Raw genomic sequence first — 26,418 nt, forward strand, 5'->3', positions numbered from 1 at the left:
CAAAAGTTTCATCACCTAACATAAATGGAGGCATTCATTTGATTAGAGAAGAAAAGAAAAACAAACTCAGAACCCCCTAATTCTGAGGATTTCTCCAACTCAGAGGCTGTTTTTTTTCCCTCCCCCACATGAGACATTCTGCCTGGTTACCAGGACCTCATTCAGAGGCTCATCAGTCCCAAGCCCCGCCTCCCACCTCCACTACCTTGAAATACTCACAGTTTCAACATTGCCAATGGCTCCCACAAATTTAATGTCAGAAGGTCTCAGAGAGTGGACTGTGAAGGCAAGAACACAGGCAAGAAGGTCAGGTCTACATTTCTACAATGTGGGACAAGGACACCCAATGGGAGGGACAGACCCATGTCCCCCAGTCAGAGGCCAGCTGTGAAGGTTGAGTCTGTTGGCCATGGGATTGGAGAGCGAAAGACCAGCAGTTGCTGGGAGCCCTAGGAACCTGCTCCAAGGAGGCTTACTCCTCTCTGGAGGCCGTATTGTTAACTGGACTTAGGATCTCCAAACAGTGACCCTCCATGGAAGGTCACTCATGGTCCTCATTTTCTCCTCTCACCTGGCCTTCCCTCCATTATTTCTGCCTCTCGCTTCCCTTCATCCCATGGCTCTGCATTTCTGGGCCACCATTAATAAGTAAGAGGGCAACAAATTAAAATAGAAACCACCTGGTTACACAAAGGATCACACTGGCTTGAGAACATCACTCAAAGCCTGTGAACACCCATAAACATCAGATGCAAGCTATATGCAAATGATGCACCAGGAAGCCTCCGTGACCCACTTCGGCCACCAGCATTTTTAGAATTACATCTCTCTAGAAACCACTGACAGACTCCCTGGTCATGTTCCGGGCTCCTGAAGAAGCCACATCCTAAGAAGAGAATTGATTTCTACCTATACTCCTTACACAAAAGAATAAGAATAGCACGCTTAACTGGAAACACTGGTAAGCCAGTGCAATGCAAACACAAATAAAGCCACTGAACAGTCTATAATGTGGCCACTTAATAGGATAAAGCCAGAGGAGATGACCAGCTCAAGAGCTGCTTTCAGGTGTTAGAAAACCTAGGCCGTTATAGGAAAAAGAATGTCTAGAGTAGCCACCCTGCCTGCTCACAGAATCAGGGAAGACCTACCAGTGACTAGGCTCCAACCCATAGCTCCCAAGACACTGTCCTCCCACCTGGAGATAAGCGCTCCTGGGGGCCGCCCTCACTAGGCAAGCCACTGTGGGGCCATGTTGGTTTTATCTCTGAGTGCTGTGTCACTGTCCCTCCATAGAAATAAATGAGGGGGGAAGGAGGAGGTGTGAGGGACTGAGGATGAGGAAGAGGGAGGTCGTGAATGGCCAAAAGGTACAAGAGAAGTCGGGTTGGAGCCTCTACTGGCCACACCAGAGAGAAGATGCCAGGTCCTGGCTTGGAGGTCACGTACCTGACTCAGAAGGCATGTTGGATCCTGACTTCTTTGGGTTGCATAGGAATGGAAAATTCTTCAGGGCTGGAAACTGAAACCAAACATCAGAAACATCAACTGCCTTGTGTGGAAATATTGCAGGTCCTGAAAATTTGGTGTAGACATGACTATGTACTTGTTCTATCTAGGCTCAAAATCCAGAAGCCACAATTGTCCATAGTCACGTTCTTCTAACTCCATACCCAGTTCACCCAGTAAAAGGCGACGTGTCTTTTGGCAATGCTTCTAGCAGGTGGCAGGTAAGGATGCCTCCAAACAATGAGATAGAGAAGGAGGGAGGATGAAAAAGGAGAATAAAAACCAACTCCTGGGATGATGACAAGTTTCTGGAGATGGACAGTAATGGTGGTTGCACACCCGTGAATGTAATACCATTGAATTATACATTCAAAAATGATTAAAATGGTAAATTTATTATGTACATTTTACCACAATAAAGAAAAAGAAATCATTAAAAAGAGACCCAATATACCTAGTTAAGAGATTCAAAAAACCCACTGATGCTTATTATATTTGTATTATCTACTTTTAATTTGATTATTTACACAAAAGCAGGTATATGTATGCTGCTGGAAATTGGGTAAACTTGAAACTGGGACTCTTCTGTCTCCACCCGACTGGCGTGTCCTGAGCCCAGAGGGGCCACGGAGAGCAGAGGAGGTTGGGTCCTCGAGACCACTCGGGCCTCCTCAGAGGATTGTGGGAATCCACAGCAGCCTCTGCTTCTGTGAACCACTTGGAAGGCTTTGGGTAGGGAGACCACGTGTTTTCTCCCCGAACTGACAGTGGAAGAGGAAATACAGAAGGTTCTCAAATAATGTCATTTCATTCAATGTCGTTTCATTATAACATTGGTGAAATGCTGTAGAACTTAACTCTCCTGTATCAATTAGCCTATAGTGAAACTCGTTTCATTCCAGGTCGTTTCACCACAGAACCTACTGATGACCTTAAGTGAGGACTTATACTCCAACAGGAGACAGCAGGCAATAAATGAGCTCCTTGACCACATCTCACTATCACAAGAATACACAAGTTAATGTCTCTTGAATTACTGATTGCAGTAAGAGATAAAGCATTTACTCTCAACTCTTTTTATCTTGTGGATACTCTGGGAAGACCTCACCCAGATTCCTTCAGATAACCCATAGCATCTGCTTCAAGGTTCATAGAGATAACATGCCCATTTATAACTTTCTGGGCATTCTGGGCACCACCCATTCAGTCTACAGGAATGATGAGCCCCAAATTCCAGGAGACACAGTTGTGCCATCTCTGCTGTGCTAGTCAGTCCAGCCCATTCTCTCAAGGCCTCAGGAGGGGACCCGGCAACTTGTATCATGACTTGGATTTACTCACTAAAAGGAACCCTTCTCCAGTGTCTCCCCTGAGGACAAAGTTCTTACCTCTGTCCATAGCTGTTTTTCCAATGTGTTCTCTCCAGGAGAGGAATTGGCCTGGGTAGTCCCTTGAAAAAAAGCAAAACCAGTTCAGGTTATTTAGCTGGAATTAACTCCCACCCAGACTTGTACATTTCACAGCCTTCCTGCCAACCCCACCTGTACGCCCAGCTTAGTAACGTCCCTTATGTTAGGAAAGTCAAGATTCCATTCCTCCAATTATCACCTCCATTGTTTGGAACACTGTGCTTCCATTAATGCAGCCTATTAAGGCAGAATCCCCAAGTTAAAAAGCAAAAGTGGTATTTAGAAGGTGACACAGTTTGCAATAACCTGAGACCATGCACAGGCACATCATCACAGATTCCTTTCTTTGCTCCTTAGTGAAGGGCAGGACTCTTGAGGAAGGTAGTGTTGAACAAATAGCTGCTGTCCTTTGGGGAGCAAAGCAGGGAGGGCAAAGGACATTCTAGAATAGTTTGAAGGGTGATGCATGCTTAGGAGAAGAACTAATCCTAGACTCCCCAGCAGCCGTGACTGTACATAATGGCCGGACAGGGGCTGTCTCCGGGGGTCTTGCTGAAGGTAAGTGAAGGGGGAGAACAGAGAGGCAGGGAGACTGCAAACACACCCTCCTCATCCCAGCTTACTCTGGGCCAGTCTTTTAAAACATTTTCTTTTACTTTTTAAAAACATAATTTACATACAATAAAATAGACTCGTTTTAATTGTACAGCTCAGTGTTTTTTTCCCATAAAACATTTAACCTTTCAAATATACAAATAATAGTACAGTATCGTTAACAGCACTCTAAATAAGGAAACCAAAAAACATCACCCACGGTACCACCACCCCTACAACCAAAAGTGATTTCATTTGTTCACATGCTCGTACCCACCATCAGGTACACTTTACACCCAGTTGTAATCAATATGGATGCAATTTTGTATTCTGCAAGCTCCTGTACAGTGACTATCATTTTTCATGTTTTATAATCTTGATGTTTATGTCAACAGCTTCATGATACATTTATGATCCTGATATGTAATCACTCATCTGCGTCCCTTGCATCCTCTGCCTTCTCCCCACCCAGTTCTCTGCCCCAGATGCACTCTCCTTATAAGGGCACACCACACCAGAACCCCCACACAACATTAGGCAACGCCGCAGGGAATCCTGACATGGGGGAGTAGGCTTGATTTCTTTTCTACCCCAGCCTTCTTCTGCAGCTTTACTTTTTCACACAGGGAAAAGAATGTACCTGGGGTTTCATGAGGAGCAAGCGTATGTTTCCAGTTCAAACCCACTGTGAGATCAGACCCTAATTTCCACTTTGGAGATATAGGAATAATGGCCGGAACCTGCCCCCAGATCTCAGTGACCCTTTTGAAATTCCCAGAAGAAAGCTTTCTGAGCAGAAAGAGCCGCACGAAGGGAAGGTGCAGAGGTGTGCACAGAGCGCAGGAAAAGGCTGGAGCCCAGAGCTTGGAACTGGAGGGCGGGGGAGGGGAGGGGATTGCAGACAAGGCTACAGAGACAGAAGACAGCCGCTGGGCTGCGGAGCTGCATGCCAGGCTACTCCGTGAGCAACAGGGAGCCGTGACCGGGCTTTGGAGAGACAAGTATTACGGCATATTTTAAGACGATCAATCACTCTGGGAGTAGTGGGATAGATGAATTAGCAGGGCAGAGATCTGAGACTATGTTGGTAGTATTCTTGTTAAGCCAGGATAAGAAATCTATATGGTAGCCAACACTTACATGCAGCTTCTATGCACCAAGCGCTATTCTAAGTACTTATATTACATAATTCATTGAATCCTAACAACTCTCTGAGATAAATGCTATTATCCCCACCTTACAGATAAGGGCACAGCAAGGTTAAGTGGCATTTTAAAGGGGATACAGTTAGCAAATGGTGAGGAAGGATGAGCTGGGCTCGTAATGAACAGGCTACGTTACAGCTTAAGATCGAGACCAGGGATCAGCAAACTTTTTCTGCAAAGGGCCAGACAGTCGATACGTGTTGCAGACCATACGGTTTTTTTCGCAACTACTCAGCTCTGCTGTTGTAGTGTGAAAGCAGCCTAGACAACATGTAAACAAATTAACTTTATGGGGACCAAAATTAGAATTTCATATAATTTTCACATGTTGTGAAATAACCTTCTTTTTATTTTTCCCAACTATTAAAAAAGGTAAAAAACCTTTGTGGATATCACCAAACTAGCTTTAAAGTTTATATGGAAAGGCAAAAAGATCCAGAATAGCCAACAGAAGTTCGAAGGAGAAGAACAAAGTCAGAGGCCCAACACTGCCAAACTTCAAGACTTACTATGAAGCTACAGTAATCAAGACAGTGTGGTATTGGCAAAGGAATAGACAAATAGATCCATGGAACAAAATGGAGAGCCCAGAAAACCCACATAAATAGACTGAACTGATTTTTGATAAAAGAACAAAGGCAAGACAATAATAATAATAATAAAAAAGATGGTCTGTTCAACAAATGGTGCTGGAACAACTAGATATCCATATGTAAAATAAAAAAATGAATCTAAAACTGTAAAACCCATTCTTAGCTCACATGTCATACAAAAACAGGCAGCAGGCTGGATTTGGCCCCTGGGCCATTATTTGCCAACCAATGCTGGATCTAGACTGCAACAGAAAAGTAGTCCTCAAGGTGAAAGGGGAGAATGGCATCTCCGATCAGCAGTAGCCCTGCGCCCCGGGGATCCCAGGTGGGAGCTGGGATCTACCTCTAGATTACCAGGCTGGTTGCTGCTGCCAAAACTCCTGGCTTTGCCAGGACCTTCACAGATGGAGGAATACTGCTGCTAGAAACCAACTCTACCCTGGTTTTTTGAGAAATGTCCCATTCAGCACCTCTCGTCCTCCAGGCTCCAAGTCTGAGAAATAAAAAATTGCCCTTCAAAGGAAGCCTTTGGTGCCCTGGCATATATAGTAGTTTTGGGGGAAAAAAAAAAAGATTTTTATGACAGCAAATATACTCAGAAGTCTAAAATTTTAAATCGAATAATAATATAAACAAGAGATCTAGCCCAGTGCCTGCATAAAGTATGTATTGAAATATGTTAACTTTGATGAAAGGTGCTGTTGCTTTATCATCAAAACAACCTAGGGAGATAGATGTCATGATTAGTATAATTTTATAGCAGCAAAAGTGGAAGAGGTGTGGCTGAGTTGAGAGCTCCTATCTACCGACTCTAGTTCTCAAAGGTTTTAAAGGGGCTCAAAGGAGGCTGGTTTCGGAGACAATCAATGGATCCTGACATCTTTTCTTGCAACTGTTACAGAATCTTCTGGGCCTTATTTTCTCTTTCTGCAGACATTCTATTATGCATTTCTGCATTCCGTGTGTGTGTGTGTGTGTGTGAGAGAGAGAGAGAGAGAAAGAGAGAGAGAGAACGAGAACACATCTGTTGAGAGTTATAAAGACAGCAAGAATTGAGGGATCAAGAGCCAGAGAGCAGAGAAGTGAAAAGAGTAACCCCAACATTTAATGCTGTTTTTACCCTTGAAGTATTTGCCAAATCACGGGCATCAGATATCAGCAGGTAGGAGGCTAATATGCTGTGCAGAGCTTCAGGCACTTCCATGGAGGTGGGGAAAATATTGTTCAGTGCCCATCAAGGGGGAGGGGCCACATACACCAGCCCTTCAGTTGGGATTTCAAAGAAGCAGACCCTTGGAGTCGGGATAAACTTGAAATAGACCAGCCTCCAAAAAGACTGAAGCCCAGCTTTCAATCAGTCTGATTCCTGATTAGATTGAGGTGATTTGCCCCTACCTGAGCACCTGCCAAAAGCAAAAAATAAAGCCTTTATGGAAGCAGATAGCATCATTCAGGACATGAAATTATCTTTCTAATTTCTCATATATAATGCCTGTCTTTCAATTAAAAAAAAAAACAACAGGAGACAATGAGAAAAAGAGAGAGAGAGAGAGAGAGAGAGAGAGAGAGAGAGAAAGAGAGAGAGAGAGAGAGAGAGAGAGAGAGAGAGAGAGAGAGACCAGACAATTAGACAGTGAAAAGTGGTAAACTAATGTGGGAACAAATGAGTAATATCTTCAGCTTTGTTAGCCTGATATTTTGTTCCCAGTTTGCGATAGAAGTGAACCAATCAGATATTTAATGGGGCAACTCAGGTATGCTCTTCACATATCCCCAGCTCACTGGAAATCTACCTATGTACTGAAAAGACCTGCAAGAGCCTCATGTAAAATTAAAGTGGAGAGAAAGTGGAGAATTGGCTGCAACTTTGTGTTTATTTTCCAACCCCTACACACACCAATAAACACAGCCTTACAAACTCTAGGTGTTTGAGCACAGCCTCTGTCCAAATCATTTGTTGATCACTAAACCATGCAAACCCAGGCATGACCCCCTAGGATGTCAGGTTAAAAAAATAAACACAAGGAATAAAAAGACTGAGCAAAGACATCAGTGGCTACACATTATGAAGGAAACAGATTCCACAGTTTAAGTCCAGGCAAGTTACTCAAAATAGACCAACCTTCATAAAAATAAAACAGAATCCAGGATTGCTAATTTTATCAAATACATCCAGTTTTCAACCAAAAGTTACTAGACTTGAAACTGAAAAGTGAGTCTCATGAAAAAAAGCAGTGAATGGAAACTGCATGGGTTCAGATGTTGGATTTTGCCGGCAAAGTCTTCAAAGCAGCTTTTACACACACACACACACACACACACACACACACACACACTCAAAGAATAAAAGAAACTATGTTCAAAGAACTGTAGAAAACCATGAAGACTAAAGACTCAATAAATAGAAGATATAAATATGTTCTTTTATATATATTTATAATAAATATTATATTTATATGGAAATCCCAATGTAGAAAAATACAATAACTGAAGGACTTACTAGATGGACTCAGCAACAGACCTGAGATGGCAGAAAAAAGAATCTGTAAACGTAAAGATAGATCAATAGAAAGTACATGTCTGAAAAATGCAGAGGATAAACAAGATTGAAGAAAAATAAGCAGAGCCTCAGGAATCTGTGACTATTGTCAAGCATACAAACATACAGGTACTGAGTCCCAGGAGAAGCAGAGAGAGAGAAAGAAGTAGAAAAATATTTAAAGAGATAATGGCTGAAAACTTCCCACATTTGAGGAAAAACATTAAGCCACAGGTAAAAGAAGCTGAAAAAGACTTTAGGTAGGAACGACACGGAATTTCACGAAGACACCTCAGCTATAACAACTGATGTGTCTAGGTGTAGTCCTAAAGCCAAGGGGAAAAAAATTCTCAAAAACAGCAGAAGAAAAACAACTTTTCACATACGTGAGCCCAACATTATGATTAATGGCCATCTTGTCATCAGACACAGTAGGGGCCAGAAGACAGTGGAAGGACACACCCCTAATCCTAAGAGGAAAACGGCCCCAGAGGGAAGCATGGTAATGTCAGAAGGAAGAAAAGAAAGACTAAATATGTAGGCAAACCCAAAGTAGTATTGACTGTTTAAAAGAGTAACCAGAAAACTATGACCCGTAGGCCAGCTCAGCCCACAGCCTGTTTTTGTATGGCTCTCTAAATAAGAATGGCTTTTACATATTTAAAAAGTTATGAAAAAAATAAAATAAAAAAGAGTATGTGACAGAGACCGAAAATGATCCACAAAACCTAAAATGTTTACCATTTGGCCCTTTACAGAAAAAGTTTGCCAACCCCAATACAAACAACAAAAATAATGTAGTGTAGAGTTTAAAATAGATCTAACATATTGCTTTATGGCCAGATTTGGATGGAGTTAATGGAGTTACACTGTTATAAGGTTTCCCCTTTATCTGGGAAGTGTACTCACTTACATTAGACTTTAATCGAGGATGCACGTTGTAATCTTAAATGCCCAAATAAGAGAAAATATTTCATCAACAAGCTAATGTTGGTGGTGGAACAGAAACCAAAAAAAAAAAAAAAATTGAAAGAAAGGAGGAGAAAAGGTCATAGAACAGGTAGGACACATTGAAACAAATAGTCAGATATCATATTTAAACACACTTGGGAAAACCAGGAAAGAGAAGCTGGGGGCAGGGCACGGTGTACGAGAACGTCCTTCAGCATCTAAAGGGCTGGATGCCAAAAGGGCTGGCTTTGTTCCACGAGACTCCCAAACCAGGACTGGACCAGTGGGCACAGGTTGTCCCTTGGTAGAAAAGCCAGAGCTACCTGAACAAGAATGGGCCACCCAGGGCACTGGTGCAAGCAGAGGCTGGAGATCGTGGCAGCCATGTGGCACACACGCCAGGCAGATGTGAAGAGCCTGGACACCCTCAGTCTGGTCACTCTTTCCATGCGTCCATTTCCTAACCTAGAAGATGAGGTTGATGCTACCTGCCTCGTGGAGTTGCTGTAAGGATTAAATTCATGTGAACACAAAGCACAGTATCTGACACGTGGTAAAGGTGCAGTAATTGGTACTTAGGATTATTAGAATTTCAGTATTAGAGAGATGCTTAGCATACTCTATTTTCCAGGCCCTTCCAGCCTTCATATTCTGGAATTTCTTCATATAGCTACAGTTTTTAACTTAGTCTGAATCACCTATAAGAACTGTCCTGGCGTGTCACAGAGAGGCTGTACTTGGAATCTAAACGTTGAATGTCCAGACCTAAGACCCACATGGAAACTTAGGACCTCTTAGTCCTGTTCTTACTGAATCCTGGGAGTGACTTGAGCCCTCACGCCAGTTCTCTGCTTCCCACCAGGTAAATGGTCAGAAAATTTCTTGCCGATTCCTGCAGCGCCCTGAGGCATTGTGAAAGAAATTGTCAAAACACCTGTGACATGACTGAATCCCAACCATTGAATCCCAAGGGAATTTTTTCCCTTTTGGAAGGTTGTTTTAACCTCAAGATCATGGATCTCTGAAAGGCTTAGAACTCCCTGAAAAACTCCCACCTCGTAAAGCCAGTAAAGGAAAAAAACATGTACTTTTCCACCCTGACGGAAATGAAAGAGAAAGACATCTGTGCACACTCTGAGAAACAGGCTTCACTGAGATCAGTCATCCATGTGGGACACAGCTATTACCACTAGGGCTCTGGAACTGACAAAGAGACTCTGGAGCAGCAGGCCTTGGCTCAGGAAAGTCACATACAGGTCTCCCTTAGGGACGTGCCTTCTGAAGCAGTGATTCTCAACCTAGCTCCTGCTGCGTAGGCCCCCAACACAGAAATGCAGATTTCACTGGCCTGGGGTTGGGGCCTGGGTGTGCGGGACACCCACAGTTTTTAAAAGTCCTTTGAATGATGTACATGTACTTCTGAGTTTGAGAGCCCCAACTCTTCAAAGAAACCCAAAGTGTGTTAGCCCAACAGCTGGCCCGGGGTAGATAGAGTGAAACCACGCTCTCAGAATTTATAGATTTCCTTTCTGTTTGTCTCCTTATACCATGTCTGGAGCACAACTGTCCACCCCCGTCCCTGCCTTGAGGAAAGGTAGCCATTTTGTGACCTTGATCAAGCATTACTCTCTTTGAACCTTGACTTCCTCGTCTCTAAAATGGGGTAAGACTGGCTTCCCTGCTTACTTTTTGGGATTGTGCTGAGGATCACAGAAGAGGAAAGTGCTGTGTGAGAAGGAGAGGGCTATACACATGTGAGGGGTGAATTGTCTCCCAGATGAGAGGAAGGCGCTTGCCCCAGGCAGTGAGGCAGACTGTCAAGGCCCACACGGGTGGAAGTAAGGCCACTCTTCAGTGTACATGAAATTCTTGGACTCTTTGAAAAGTGCATACTGTCCTCATAGCAACCCTAACGAGTAGGTAGAGGCAGGATTTAGGACCCTGTTGGCACTCTTATGAGCTCAAAAAGGTTAGCTGACTTCCACCAGAAGCACAGACCAAGGGCAGGGGCAGACCACCCGCCAGCACGGCCATCCACTAGGCAGTGAGCTGTACCGGTGAGCTGGGAAGAGGAGGGTCCCAGGATGCCAGGGTATGTCCCCATTTGGAACTGTAAGCAGGTCTGGGTTTTATCTGTTGCCCATGCGACATGTCATTGCCATTCACACCCAGGGCCTGTGGTACACGGCTGGCGACCTGTGAGCAGGCGTGGCACGTGACTATCTGTGGTTGCTGAGTCAGAAACAAGGAGTCACACCTGGCTGCTGCTCCAACACACGAATGCCTGGTGCTCTGAGGAACACAGGAAGTTAACGTCCCTCCATCAGCGTGGTACTTGAGGAGTCACATGCCACAGTCCGTGGAAGGTGACACTGAGGACAGAGAACCTTTCTGGGGTAGCTAGACTGACCTCTGAATGATTGTCTTAGAATTCCGGAATGGCCAAGGTGGGCAGATTTTTGAAATCATCTCATTTAACACCTCTGGAAACTAAGATCCAGGGAGGTGAGCAAACTTGTCAAAGACTGCTCAACAAGTTATTAAAAAGGTCACGTGGGGAAGCTCAATTCTCCTTAATCTTCTCTGGTATGCTTTCCTTGGGACCAAAGTCTTTTGAAAAGAGCCTATAAAAAGGCTCATGATTATGTGTGTTGTTCTATAACCCAAGTTCCCAGCATACGGAAATGTATTCTGTTGCCATATCTACCAGACCAGTAATTTCAGCTGCCCTTCCCCAACAATCTAGATTTATCACCAGGATGCCAAAGAACGATAAAGCATTCACACTGACACAGCCTTGGAGTAGACACAACCTCTAGTCTGAGAAGATCACAAAAAACATTAGAGAGGACGTGGAACACCTCTAACCGCCATTTCCTAAATACTCCATGTCCTGGGCCGACAACCACGGGGAGACACCACCACCATCCATTACAGATTCCGTTCCAGGCAGAGACCAGCACACCCTCCTGTCTTCATCTCCTGAGGTCCAGCCAACATCCATCACCTACCCCTGTGCCCTCAGAGAGGGAAGGAGGCTCCAGGGGGCAGTCCTACCAGGAGAGAACACATTCCAAGGGGACTTGAGGTTTTGCTGTTGACTCACTTTATAACCTCAGACATAGAACGCTTCGCTTTTAGATTGTATTTTCCTCAATCGCTTCATGGGGACAATTGAGGCAGACCCAGAGTCAGGAAGGAACAACCTGAAGAAAAGGGTCCTGGGTTCTGTGGTAAATGTAAACAAGTAATGCCTCGGCAGTGGCCAGCCGGAGCCCTGACTCCTCCCGTACTGAGATCCCCCACGTTGCCATGCCACCACGAGCCAGAACTTTAAAAGGGACCATGGACCCTCAAAGCTGGAGGGGACAGTAGCAATGATTAGTGAGTTTCAACAGGAAGAGACTCTCAGGGAACTGTGTGGGGGCCACATGGTGTCCCCCATCAGGAAGGTCTCCTCCCAGAGACAAGTGTGAGTTTCTGGTATGAAGAAGGGAGCGTGGCTTGAGGACCACTGCTTTTCAGTGAGATGCAGGAACGCAAGAGGAAATGGTTGCCTAAGGAAGACGAGAAGCACATGGACTTCCCAGAGCCCAGGAAACTCCAGGCTGGGCCTCTTTCTAGGAGCCAGGCACGCTGATTCACCAGTGTATTGCTTCTTTTGACTCGTGCCAGCAGCTAGCAGGCTCATCTTGCCCAAAATCCCACTTGCATTAGACTACTCCCCTGCTGACGAACCTTTAATAGCTCTCCCTTCCCACTACAGCAAATTCAAATTTTAGGCTGGCTGCATGACCTTGGGCCTCTCACTTAACCTCGGTAGGGTTCAGATTGGGTAAATGTAAAATAAAAGATTTGGATTAAATCACTAGAAGTCTCTTTCAGCCAAAAGACACTATGGTCATCTCTATTGTTCTCCTCGTCTTGGGATTTCAAAATCCCTCTTCATCTAACTCCTCACCTCCCTCAACACCAACCCCGCTCCAGTTCAGTTCTGCACCCTGCCCCTCATCATCATGGCAAGCCCCCGCGTTGCCTCTGGCTGTACTGCTCCCCACACTTGGACGTCCTCCCTGTTCCTCTGTGTTTATCGTAATCCCGCTCATCCTTCAGCACTCAATCGAGTTTCACTTCCCACGTGGAACTCCTCCAGCCCACATTCATGTCTCAGTGCTCTGAATCCTGTTGCTTTTAGTACAGCTACTTGCACCTATATTTTGGTACTTTATTCTTCTGCAGTGATTTTATGCATATTCGTTCTCTTTCCCCAGAGGGTTTCTTACATTTGGTTTATCATCTCCCAGCCAGGCTCAGCCTAATTTCGGTTCTTACAAGGATCCTCAGTTAACTGACAGTAGCAAAAATGCACTCGATGAAAATGATGATTGACAATAAAGTCCTAAAAATCTACAAGGTACAGATGGCTTCAGGAATGCAGGTCTCTGGAGCCCCCCGAGACAATCCCATTCCTGGGCTTCCTACGCAGCACAGGAATTGGGAGACAACTGTATGTGAGTTGGAGTGGGGATGGGGGTGCCACCAACTAGATATGTGACTCGAACCAAGTCCCGTTCCCTCTCTCAATAACTGAAAGGACTCGGGGCACCAAAAGTTCTCCAAGGTTGCTTTCTACTCTTATTTGGAAAGATAGTATTTCTAGAAGGTTGGGCTGGCAACCTCTAGGAAGCACTCTAGGCCTCTGTAAAGTGAATGTTGACTGACTAGCTTTACTTGCTCTAATAATAAAAGAGATATTCTTTTCCTCACACAATGACTTCGCCCAGCTCCCACCTTTGGCTTTGCAGTGACAGGCCTGGCATCAGTGCATTACCAAGGCAACGAGTTTTCATTCACAAGTATGACAATCTCCTGGAGAACTCCTGACCCATTCCAGGAAAATGAAATTCAGGTGAAAGTTGTATTTTATGAGATACAGTGATCTCTTGCCAACTTGCTTTTGCCAATTACAATTTTGAGATAATGGTGTTTTTAGTTTTATAAACCCAAACTTTCAGAGCAGGAATCTGCTTTCATATGTGTTGTTTGTTGGGACCATTTTAAAGCTTAAATACAAAGCTTTAATTGTGATTTTTTTCAACCTTTGGGCTCAATTATAATGCAGGGTGGTGGTGAAGTCCCTGGATCTGGATTCAGGACTAACTTCTGGCTCCTATACTTATTAGCTGGATGAGCTTGGATTAGTTAATTAATTTCTGAGTCTCAGTTTTCTCATCTGTAAAATGGGCATAATAGTACATTCCTCTTAAAGGGAAGCTGTAATATATGTACATTGCTTAGTGTGGGGCTTGGCCGTTCTAGAGAACTTTACACCAGGAGTATATCTTTTGACTGCTGAACCATGTGAATATTTTATATATTCAAAAATAAAGTAAAATCAACAAGAATGGCAGTAACCCCATAACTGAATACAGAGACAAACTTAACTATATGTCAAATAAATAACATAACCACACAAAGAGAAAAAAAGAAAAAGAATTAATCCAAGTGATTTTGAACAAAGTATTTTGATTATACACCCTGGGTGAGATATATTCTAAGGACAAAGGAACGGCAAAGAAATTTTGAACTTCATTTGTTAGTGGTGGTGTTACTGTTGCAGTAATTCCAATAGTATGGTGTATATGTCATAGGATTCAGCAAATGAATAAAATTATCAATGTTTTTGTAACCCTGGTTTGCACTGTGGGAGAAGGAAAATACAAATACGGAATGGAAAAAGATAAAAGCCTAATTCTAATTAAAATTAGAGATATATGTGTAAATTAATTTTTTAAAAAAGAAAACTATATTTCTTAGCTCTGTCTACTCAGAAGTCTCAGATATAATGACACTCCAGCAGCAATGAACGCCCCTAGGGCTCAGATCTTGGTTTCTAAGTAAAATTCCCTATCAATTGGAACCATGAAGAAACAGCTAAACTTCATGGCCACGAAAGGAAAAATACAAGATTAGCCTGAATAGCTTATTCCATAAAGTTAAAAAGTGCTAAAAAATTGATGGGGACACAGAAGTCAGCTTGAAAGGTTTCTCACTGGCCAAATCTATAATGACTTGAGCATCAAAAAGAATAATGACAGGACTGGATTATAACACACTGATTAATAAAAGAATCCATAGGTCCATTTTATATTTAAAAGATAAAACATAAAAAGAGTGGGGCAAGAATCTCTTTTTTTATGAAGGAATGCCAACTAATAATATTAGAAGGAATGAGACATTTTAAAATGACCATTTTACACTCAACATGGTAATCAACTCAGGCAAGAATCATCAGCGGATGCTAAAACCTTGGGTACAAGAACAGTCACACGGTATCACAGTATTTCCCCACAGATAACACAAATCACATGGGGGAAGCTACCATCACAAAGCAGAAATCTGGCAGACACCACCTTACTCAAATTACCAAATTTAACATCATCAATTAGGGTATTTACCAACATCAGGTGCATCCCTAACAAGACTCACTTAGGATGCAACATTATCGATATTGTACTTCTACCCAGACTTTACTCCGATTCTATCAATAAAGAGACAATTTGGACGAATCCAAATTGAAGTGCAAGGGACAAAAGCCAGCTTACATTTTTCAATGACACAAAAGAAAGGAATAAACAAACAAAAAAGGTAAAGCATTGTTCTAGATTAAAAGAGATTCAAGTGGCAGGACAATTAAATGCAATGTGTGGTCTTTGGTAAATCTAATGAGCAAAGACTGAAAAAATAGACAAAATAAAAAATCAACTAATTTAATTCACCACATTAGACAATTGCAGAAGTAAGTCATACAGTCATTTTAATTAGTGCAGAAAAAGTATCAGATATAATTCAACATCAACTCATGACTTTTTTTAAAAAAAAAAAAACCTCTTAGCAAATTAGGAATACAATAGAACTTTCTTCGTTTCATAAAGAATATTTACAGAAAAGCTGGTAGCAAAACACCATACTTTATGATAAAACATTAAACACTTTTCTTTTGCACTTGGGAATAAGAATACCTCCAACCATCACTTCTGTGAAAAATTGTCATGGAAGCACAGCCAGCACAGCAAGGTCAAAGAAAGAAAAGATACACAGATCACACAGATTGAAAAGAAACAAAACTGTCATGATTGGCAGGCTTATGTATGTAAAACATCCAAAAGAATATACAGATAACATTAAAATGTGTAAGTTTAATTGGGTTCAAAATCAATATATAAAAATCAATTTTATTTCTATATATCAACATTTTCAAAATAAAAATTTTTAAACCATTTATCATGCAAAAATATCACATACCTAAGAATAACTTGAGTAAAACATATGCAAGACCTCAACAAAGAAACTGATAAAACTTTGAGATGCATTAAAGATCTCAGTACATACTCATGGTTTGAAAGGCTCAGTATTGTAACCATGTCTATTTTCCCCAACTTAGTTCATAGAATTCAATTTCTATCAAAATTCAAACAGCTTTTTTTTTTTGGTAGAACTTGACAAACTGGTAGTAAAATTTATATGGAAGTTCAAAGCCAAGTCAGTCCTAACAGAGAAGAAAAATAGACTTCTTTTCCCAAATCATAAAAGCTATAAAGCTATTGAATTAAGACAATGTGCTATTAGCACAGGGATAGACAAATGGATTAATAAAGTAAAACAGTCTGAAACAGATGCAAGAACATATAAATCCTTTATATATAAACAGAGGTGGCTCCTCAGAGCAATGAAGAAACAATTATTCAGTAGTTGTGCTGAGATAACTATGTATCTGCACGAAAATAATTATATATAATTGGCTTCCTCTCTTACACGAGTCATGAAAGTCAATCCTCGATGTATTAAAACCTCAAATGAGAAAAACAAATGTATAGTTTTTAGAAGGAAATATAGGATGATAGCTTCATGACCGCAAGGCAGGAAAGGAGTTCTTAAATAAGACACAAAGAGCACAAACCATAAAGAAAAAGATTAAAAAGTTTAGAAATAGAGAGACTGACTATACACCCAGACGACTGCCCGACAGTAGGTGACCACAGAACTCTGACCCACCCACACATCTGCGGCAGCCAGTCTAGGAAGCCCAGCCACCGCCTGTGCAGCACTCAGCCTCGGTCCATGACTGCAGCTTCCCACTTAGGACCAACCAGAGAGAGCCAGATATGTTCCCGAAACGAATCGCTCGAGAGGCCTGGTTTCTAGTTAGCCGGCCTCCAGCTTCCCCATGGCAACAACCTCCAACCAGGGCGCACCTGAAACCTTCCACTTTTCACTCTCAAGCTTTCCCACTCGCTTGCCTGCCTTGGAATGTCTGCCCAGTACAAGTGATAGTGGCCGATCCGCTTGCTATAGCAACCTCTGAATAAACGGCCCCCATGTGTTCTCATTTGAATGGTCTTCATCTTCATTCCCTCCCCCCACCCCCAAATTAAGAGTTATGCTCATCTAAAGTCTCCATAAAGAGAGTGGAAAAACAAGCCTCAGAGTAGATGATATCTGCCCTATTTATAACCAACGAAGAGCAAGTGCGAGGCATGTAGGAAAAACTCCTAAAAATCAATGGAAAAAGGACAAACCCATAGAAAGATGGGAAACACACTTGAACAGGAACTTCACAAAAGAGGAATTCAAATGGTCAACAAACATTTTTTGTGTAAAGCTCCTCGGTCTCATTAGCAATCAGGAAAATGCAATCACTCTGTGCAGTGAATACAGTAGCATTATCTCAGTTCTCCCCATCTTGCACCCCCACCCCAATCCTCCCAACTTGCAGCCCCCCACCTTGCACACAACACGCTCCCTAGACTCAGAGAGGGCCATTGACTTGTCCCTGGTCAGCAGCAGGACTGGTGCAGGGATGACAGCCAGGCCTAGGTCTCTGTCCCATAACCTCTTCCTTTCCCTCTGGATGCTTTAGGGCAACTGCTTTCTCACTCTGCTTTCCCAGTTCTTTCATTTGGGGGAGAGGCTAAATAAAATCATCTTTATGGTCCTTCTGAGCGTAAAAGATTCTGCCTTTCTAAACAAAGGGAGGAGAAAAGAGCCAGGGTCAGGTGAAGGGGGACAGAGAGCGATTGTGGCAAAGGCACAATCTTCTCCTAATTACTATTGTCAGGAGAACCCCAAAGTCCTGGCAGGTAACCCACTCTTTTCCATCAGGGTCAATAGCACGAATGAATGTGGGCAATCCTAGAATTTATTATCCTAAAATCCACCTTCCTCTGTCCTTTCAGTAAAAACAACACTAAGCCCATAAACAGTAACAATCAAATGGTCTGTAGTAGTAGTATTTCCATGTGAAGAATGACAAAAATCAACCTCCAGGGATATAGCGCTTGCCCAAGACCACACAGCACAGAAAACCAGAATCCAGGTCTTTGTGACTCGCTCCACCCCTGGCTTCTTTCCCCATCATGGAGCTGCTGCCCATCCCTTCTCACCTATACGAGACCTTTCTCATCCCACAGCCTTAGGCATTTAACCTCAGCACTCCAGCCTATTGGGTCTGACATGTGCATTTTGTGCTCATGAACAGGACACATTCTGCTCCCATACCCCATGCCTTAGCAACATGGGACAGCAGCAGGGCTGAGTCAGGGTAGACTTACCTTGTCCCAGAAGCAGCAGCAGCCCCAGGAGGAAAACGTGCGGCTGCAGCCCCATGCCAGAATCCTCCAGGTGTCGTGGGCCTCAGATGAACCGTGTCCGCAGATGGACGGGCTGTCACTCTTCTTCCTTTTATGCTCCTCTGTTGTCTGATAGTGTGCCTGCCATAAATTTTACTGTGTTCACCTTTGAAAGGGGGAAGTGGCCAGCTGTAAATGATAAATATTAACATTTAGGCAGAAGATTTCTCAAGGTAGATGGGTCAAAGATGGGTAGCATGTTCTAGACAAAGGCATTTAAGATCAGGGACACAGCTCCCATCATCCGACCCCCACCCCCGGAATGTGGGTGCCTAGAAATTGCCAGTGTTGGGGGCTGGTCTGCTGAGAGGAGCATGGGGCTGGAATCCCACCAGGGCCAAAGCTGTGAGAACTCGGGGACATCCGTTAACATGGCCTCAGCTTCTTAGCTGTAAGCTATGGAAATAAAAGCCATGAAAGGAGTGAAAGTGCGTTGTAACAACTGTAAACCCTGAAGCCTCTTCCGAACGTGAGATTTCTTAGTGTGAATGTGTTCCCACCTTGTCTCTGGAGGGCCACTGTGTACCCTGGTCTCCATGATGGAGAGAGGTTTACTTCTGGCCCCCTCTCACCCACCCCCAAAGCATGGGTGGCTGGAAGTGTTGGACTGAAGTGCATACCACACATCTATTGTCTGAGAGAGACAAGCCAGAGGTGAGTCATGCAACTCATTCCACAGAATCAGCAGTTTCCTTTTGGGCAAACACAGTTGGAATGTTGGGCCGGGTCTAAACTGGACAGGCAGAGCTGGATGACAAAATACCCTTGAGGGTGAAATTAAAATTTTTTCACACAAATATCAAGGAATAATTGCCTGTGGTTAACATGAAGAAATATATTTAAATCATCCTTGCATTGGGCCACCCTTATGGCAGCAAGGCTGGGAGCCTGCCTTCTGAGATCTAGCTAGGAGTCTGCAGCAGGTTTCTGTTACCCAACCTCAGCTCTCCATCGGCTGACACGTTTCTCATATGTTTAAAATCACAGTTATAGCTTGGCTATCTGGATTAGAAAGTAAAGACTAAGTGGGCAACTCTTTGTTCCTAGCTCCCTGATTATTAAAATGTTGTCTTCCTTTTTTATCTGCTCAGGAAAATGTGGCTTGTGGGTGACCACGGATTTAGCCAGGAAAAAGGCTCACTTTCAGGGCAGCACAGAGGTCTCAGGTCACAGCAGGAGTCTGTGGGCTGGTCCCAGCGGCTGACAGAGTGGCACACACAGAGAAGGAAGAAGAAAATATCCCCATGGCCAGGTCTGCAGAGGCCATTTGGGCAGAGGAACTCCTAAGCTTCTGATACCAAGGTATCTTCACTAAACTGCCCACACGCACAATAAAAGGCCCAAAGCTGCTGTCCTACTAAAAATGTCAGGAGTCCACCCAGCTCTATGCCGCTAGCAGCTTTGAGGAGCATCCCTGAACCTACTTGGACTGAATCAGTGTTCATAGGTCAGACCATAGGTCCCCGCTCATGCTTAGGCCAGTGGGAGGTGGGGGTGGTAAGCATGATGGGAAATGGGCAGGAATAGCCTGCGTCTGCAAGCCATGTGTTCACTGCTGTCTCTTCCTGCTTTTCTGCATGACCACCACAGCCCAACGGGGCCGGCACACATACCAACGTAACCTCGTTTACTTTTAGAAAAATTGAGAAATGACTTAAAAACATTTTGAGCCTTTGTGAGGCATTTGATATATGACTGAATTTCCTCTTAGATATGAGAAATCTTTGAGTCCTGTCAAAGGGAATTTGCATGAACTGTGAGGCAGTAGGGGAATAACGTTCCTTGGACACTCTGATCAGGCGTGTGGTAGACTCTTTACATATGTTAGCTTAATTAACACCTGTTATCTGTTTGATCTATTAGCAGCCATGAAAACAATGCAGAAAACACTCATCAAAAGCCAGAGACAGCTCCATCACTGGTTTATGCATTTTTGTTCTCTGGTTTTTGCTACTAAAATCTCCTAAGAGGACATATTCTAGAGGAGGGAAGATGCTTAATTTCAGTTTTGAACCACAATCAGCAGATGTTCCTTTTGGGAAAGGCACAGTCCCATGAATTCAAATCTTTTAAGGACGGCAGTGCACACCTTGCTCAGCAGGCATCTTGATGACTGAAAAAGCTGTGTTTGCTGTTACCCAGGCATCCACAAGGGGGTGCTAGACCAACCATGTGGATTAAAGCAGAGCAGGCCGTGGAAGATTTATTCTTCACACTGGGGGTTACAACCCATTATTATGCCATAAATTTAATTTGGTGAATGATCAACCCATTAAAACAAAATTAAACAGAATATAAAATATCCGAGGGCATTGCATTTGGTAAGGGCAAGTAATGTTTTGGGAAATTTGTTTCAGCTGCATGTGGTGATATAATATGTATTTCTTAATATAGGTCAAAGCAAAAAATAAAAATAAAAATTGAAAACCACTACCTCAGAGAATAGGAGAGCAGATCCACAAAGAAACCCCTAGACTTTGAGAAAAAGGAAACAGGTTTGTTTTTCCCTCTGGTTATAAGATGCAGCTAACACTGAATTCCCTAGTGCTGGAGCTAGAAACAACGCCTGTGCTTGGTTCTGGGTCTGGGCAAGAAAGTACAAATCAAATTTTGTAATGGTTGTGAGCAGACAGTAAGTGAAATTGTCCTCTTCTTTCAACAAGATAAACTTAGTCCCTGGCTCCTGGGTGACCTCTGCCAATGCGGTATAAGTGTGTATCAGTAGCCCATCACCTAGGACTAGTACCCACTGGTGACTATTTTATAGAAGATGTACCGCTGAGAGAGGAAGTACACACCAGAACTCTGGGAGGAGTGGAACCACAGTACTGCCTAGCTCAGACAACGTGCATTGATATCAGTAATGACCAGAGAAGTGCCTGCCCCAAGCTTCGTCCTTCCTGAAGTACCTACTGGCCCTCACCATGATGGCCTTGTATCGCTTGCTCCTGCATGGAAGTAGCCATAAGTTCCCAGTGGGCTTCATGAGGGAGATGCTGAGCCTTTCTCTTCCTGCCATCTTGGCACCGTCAGAACCTTTCATGTAGGGATCCTGGCTCACAGGCAGATAAGCTAGCAAGCAGTCAAGGTCTCCCAGCAACATGGGAACACTGCTTATCTCACAGCCAGCTCTGTACACTGGCTGCCAGTCAAGGTCTCCCGGCTTCTTGGGATTCAGGGCCTGCCAGATGATTTCTCCCATGAAATGCTCTGTTTTACTGTCCCCGTATAACCTTGCTTCTTTCTGCCTGCGTGTAGGTAACTTGCCCTCTGGCTGGCCACCACTGGAGACTCCCCACCATCTATGTCTCAATAAACCCATGTCACACTCAGACACCTGGTGTGTTTTTTGGGCTTGTGGTTTCTCAGGCACGAATCTGGGGAAAACTCAGACTCAGTACGAACACTTCCCCACCAGACAGCATCTAGCTCAGTGTCCTGCACATACAAGGCCCTCAATAAATCCTCATCATTGGTTGACTACTCTCCAGGGGCAAAGATTTAACTGGTTTAGCCACGTCTATGTTCTCTAAGACCCATCCCAGTCACAGGAGTAAAAGCAGGCATGGATTAGGAATCTCTAAACCCAAAGGTTCTCCAGATGCCAGTGTCCCCATGCATACACAAGACCTGTGTGTACACACACACACACACACACACACATACAAAACACTGTCCAATATAAGTAACTGAGCAGATTTCATTTCCCTTGGGTACAGGCTTTGTTTATAATCAATACACTTAAGACAAGAAGAGCTTAATTGAGGAGTGCAAAAGAGACAAAATGAAGAAGGGACCAGCAATGTATTTCTATAAAAACATACAAATTTCAAATGTCCCAGAAAAAAAGAGGAAAGAGAAAGAATGACAGGGCAAATCCCCGTAGAACACGCACTCCACGAGGCCTGGCCTTCTTGTTCTTGCTACATCCCCAGCAGCTAGCACACTACCTATCATAGCAGGCATTCATTAAACGTTGGATGATAAATCAATAAATATATGAAAGGTAGAATAAAAGGAAAAAGACCAAGACTACTATAAAAAGATCAGCTCAACACAACAGAATAGAAAAGACAAAAGGAATACAAATCACATTTTAGGATAGAAAACTAAGGAAAAAAGAGAGAGACACATTGCCCCAATACCATGAAGTGTGATGGTAGAAAAACATTGGAGAAGCAACACTGAGGCTCACGGCTCACAGCTCTTCCTCCAAGAAGAGAAGAATATCAAGAAGAACACCATTATCCGTGCACACAGTGGTCCTCAGGCCTGGCTGCATATTGGAATCACCTGGGGAGCTTTTAGGAAAAATGCCTGGGCTTCGCCCTCAGACATTCTGAATTAATTGGTCTAGGATGGGGCTTGAGCACAGGACCTTTTTAAAGTTCACTGATGGATTCTGATGTGCAGCCTGGGCTGAGGGCCCCTGCTCCCTTGGACCCAGGGCTGGGTAGCGCTTCTAACTAAGGGATGTAGGGGGTTCCATCTCTGCTGCCAAGGCACAGACTCAGCATTAGCAGACACCCACATAAAGCCCAGGGCCCACTCTCCATTCTGGGAAGGGGGCAGTCCCATGGAGACAGGCCACCCAGTGTGGCCCGTAGCCCTGGCACAAGGGTGAAGCTCTCCCCCGGATCTTCCATAGCTGAGACCCACGTGGCAGGGCCCACAGAGTGCTCTGGGGAGAGAAGTGGTGTGAGAGGACTCTGCCCACCAGGGGGATCCCAAGGGAACTTCTGTGATGTGGATCATCTCTCCCGCACTCAATTCCCTTTGCATCCTGTCCACGAGAGTTGTGATCTGTTCTTCAAATCCAAAGGGAATAATCAAAGTCTCCCAGTCTTTCCAGGGAACAAATAGCACATGCTTCAGACTATGCTGGGAGGCCCCTTGCTCCCACAGCCCCAGTCATCACGCTCTGAGCCCGCATGTCTCCCTGGCCTGTGTTCAGAGCAGGGGGTCTGGGAAGGAAGAGAGCATCCCTACCACCGGCTGGGGACATCCTTCCATCCACGTTGCTGCTCCAGGATGGGGCCCTGGGCGTTTGGCTATGGGGCAGGGGATTGCTGTGGCGTGACGTCACCAGCTGGCCCACACACTGCCACACACACGTGCCATTAACATTAGCTTTAACAATGATGATGATACATAAATGTGTTTGCTTTGCCAGCAACCTGGGCAGGCCTTCTGTTTACCTTTGATGGTGCCACCTAGGGTGAGGGCTGGCCTTCTGTCGCACGGCCCAGAAGCATATAGGCCTGCTGGGCCAGGCTGGGCCAAGGGGGCAGATCTGATCTGAGCTCCAGCCATCGGGACAGCCAGGCTGGATTGGGCACAGCACTGAGGAGCTTTGTCACCTCAGGATCTGTTTCCCAGGGAGTACCTGTGCGCCTCTGCCTCTGGGCACTGCCAGCAGACGTAGGTCAAACACTCGTTCCTTTTTCCTTCAGGGATTCAGGAAAGGCCTTGTCCATAACTGGAGGGGTAGCACCCAGAAGGGAAAACCCGAGGAAAAGGAAAATTCCATACTTCCTCCATTCTAATCCATGCACATTTTCTCATACTAAAATGTTTTCTCATACAACATTTCTGAAAACAGCCTCTGTTTCATAATCCACAGAAATGTTTAGAAACTTGCCCCAGATCGACAGAAAGCAGCTGGTGCAGATGAATTTTTAATACTGGGTTTTCTACTCCAAAGGCCAGTTCTGTTAATCCAAAACACAGCACTTCCTTACTTTTGTTCATTTCAGTTTGTTTCTTAATTGACCCTTAGAGGCCTCCACGGGGCACGTGTGACCAGGAACACACAGGGACGTGGACCTTAATCGTAGGCTCTTCAGAGAGAGGCTGGCATCTAGGCATGTTCTCTGTGGGGTCCCAGATGGCTGCTTCTCCTTCCCATTCACTTTCTTCTTTGCCTCTGGGAGCCACCTTGAGCCAATTGTTCCTTTCTGTTGACACTGAGATCCATGATTTCTTAACTAGAGTGAGGCTCCAAGTTCTGGAACTTTAACATCTCTTACCTGGATGCCTGTACCAATCCCTGCAGGTTGGCTGCCCCAATCCCCACCCATCCAAGGATGACCTTTTAAAACCCCTTCTACTCACTTGTCTCTACCCCCCTCAGTGTGGCTTCTGCCCCCACCGACCTACCAGAAATGTTCTAAGGTCAACAGTTTGTTCACTCCAGTGGACAGTAAGGTCCTCAGACCTCATCTTACTTGACATCTCAGCAGCATTTGACAGCTGACCTCTACCCCTATTCTTGGAACACTCTGCCCTTGGCCTCCATGCTTCCAGTTCCCTGGTTTCTTCTCTCTTGTTCTTCCTTCTCAGCCTCCTTGGCCAGCTCTTCCTCTGCTGCTGGAGCTCCTCAGGACTCTGGCCTGGACCACCCTCCTTCTCTCTGTCTCTCAAGGTGATCTACTCCCACCCTCCATGGCTTCATTTAAAATCCATGCAGCAATGATTCCTACATTTCAATTTCCAGCCAGCCCTTTCATCTAACCTTCAAACCCCATGAACTCATTCACTGACTCAGCATCTCCACTTTGATGTTTCATAGGCACCTCACACTCAAGGAGTTAAAAATTAAAGGTAGGATCTTCCCCTACTCATTTGCACCCCTACAGGAAATGGCAACAGTTGTTCTAGACAGACCCGGAAATGACCTTTGAAAACTTCCTCTCCTTGGCCCCAACAAATCATCAATTGCTGAGTCCCATAAATTCTATATCCTAAATCGCCTCATGAAACCACTCACCATTCTACGTCTTCACCACCCCAACCTGGGCCCAAGCTGCCATCTTTGCTTCCCTGAAGGGCTGCAATAGCTGCTTCTGCTTGTTCCAGTCGATTTTTTTCCCCACACGGCAGCCTAAATGGTCTTTTCCAAGTGCAAATCCAATGTCACAGTTTTGTATAAAACCCTTCAACAGCTTCCCACTGCCCATGGACAGAGTCCAACCATCTTAGTATGGCTTATAAGGCTTTGCATGTCCTCCTCCTCTTCAGCTTCAAGCCCCATTCTCCCCTTCTTCTCTGACCCCAGGCTCACTGGGTTCCTTTCACTTCCTAAAACATGTCATCCTTTTTTGCTACCTCAGAGGCTAACACATGCTGTTCCCTCTGCCTGGAACTCTCAGGCCACACCAATCCCCTTGCTACATCCCGGCCTCACTAACTCGCCTTCCAGGCTTAGTTAAACTATTTCATAATTATGACATGCTTTCTCTAGCCCAGTCAATGTAAGAGTCTCATGTACCCCTGGTTTTCTGTGCTTCTCCAATACTCAGCACATTTGTAATTATTTGTTCAAAAGCTATCCTGTCTGTCTGACTATGAGCTCCAGGAGGACAAGGACCAAGTGGTCCGCGGCTGTGTCCCCAGCACTTAGCACAGGGCCTGACATCAGCAAGTGCTCAACAATTGCTACACGGATGAAAATACGCAGCCTCATTCCAGGCACTCCTCCAGGGCCTTTGGTACACAGAAGCAAGTCCTCCCTCAGTTGATTAACTACTCCTGGCCTCTCTGTTGCTCCGTGACATCACTTACATTATCTTGTCAGTGATCAAAACATTGTTCTGAGCAGATGGTTTAACACATCATCAAAATGGCGGCGTGAGGTGAGCCTCTGGAAATCTCCCCTGGAATTTACAACAAATTGAACAACGATAACTCCACAAAACATTGTTCCATTGGAGCTGTCTCCTTTGCTGCAAAGGTTATGGCCAATGCTTCATTCACCTTTGTAACTGCCTGCACATTCCCTAACACAGCAGCTTTGCACACAGTAGGAAACTGTGTCCCCAGAATTGCTTTCTTGGGACCAAGAACAACACATTGCTACACAAAGGAAGAGGAGAGCCCTGTTTGACCTCTGCCTGACCCAGATATCTTCTTACACCCCTTCCCCCAGAG

At 44.4% G+C, this 26,418-nt stretch overlaps 1 protein-coding gene across 1 annotated transcript in view; it reads right to left on the reverse strand.

The window, feature by feature from the left end:
- PLB1 (phospholipase B1) overlaps nt 1-26,418 on the reverse strand; it is a 138,815-nt gene that overhangs the window by 101,024 nt on the left and 11,373 nt on the right. The window contains 4 exon segments of the mRNA XM_033125525.1: nt 220-278; nt 1,450-1,522; nt 2,898-2,959; nt 18,412-18,618. Coding sequence (XP_032981416.1) covers nt 220-278; nt 1,450-1,522; nt 2,898-2,959; nt 18,412-18,466 — 249 coding nt within the window. The 5' untranslated portion in view covers nt 18,467-18,618.

The sequence above is a fragment of the Rhinolophus ferrumequinum genome, chromosome 13 (assembly GCF_004115265.2).
Source record: "Rhinolophus ferrumequinum isolate MPI-CBG mRhiFer1 chromosome 13, mRhiFer1_v1.p, whole genome shotgun sequence".
Lineage (NCBI taxonomy): Eukaryota > Metazoa > Chordata > Mammalia > Chiroptera > Rhinolophidae > Rhinolophus > Rhinolophus ferrumequinum.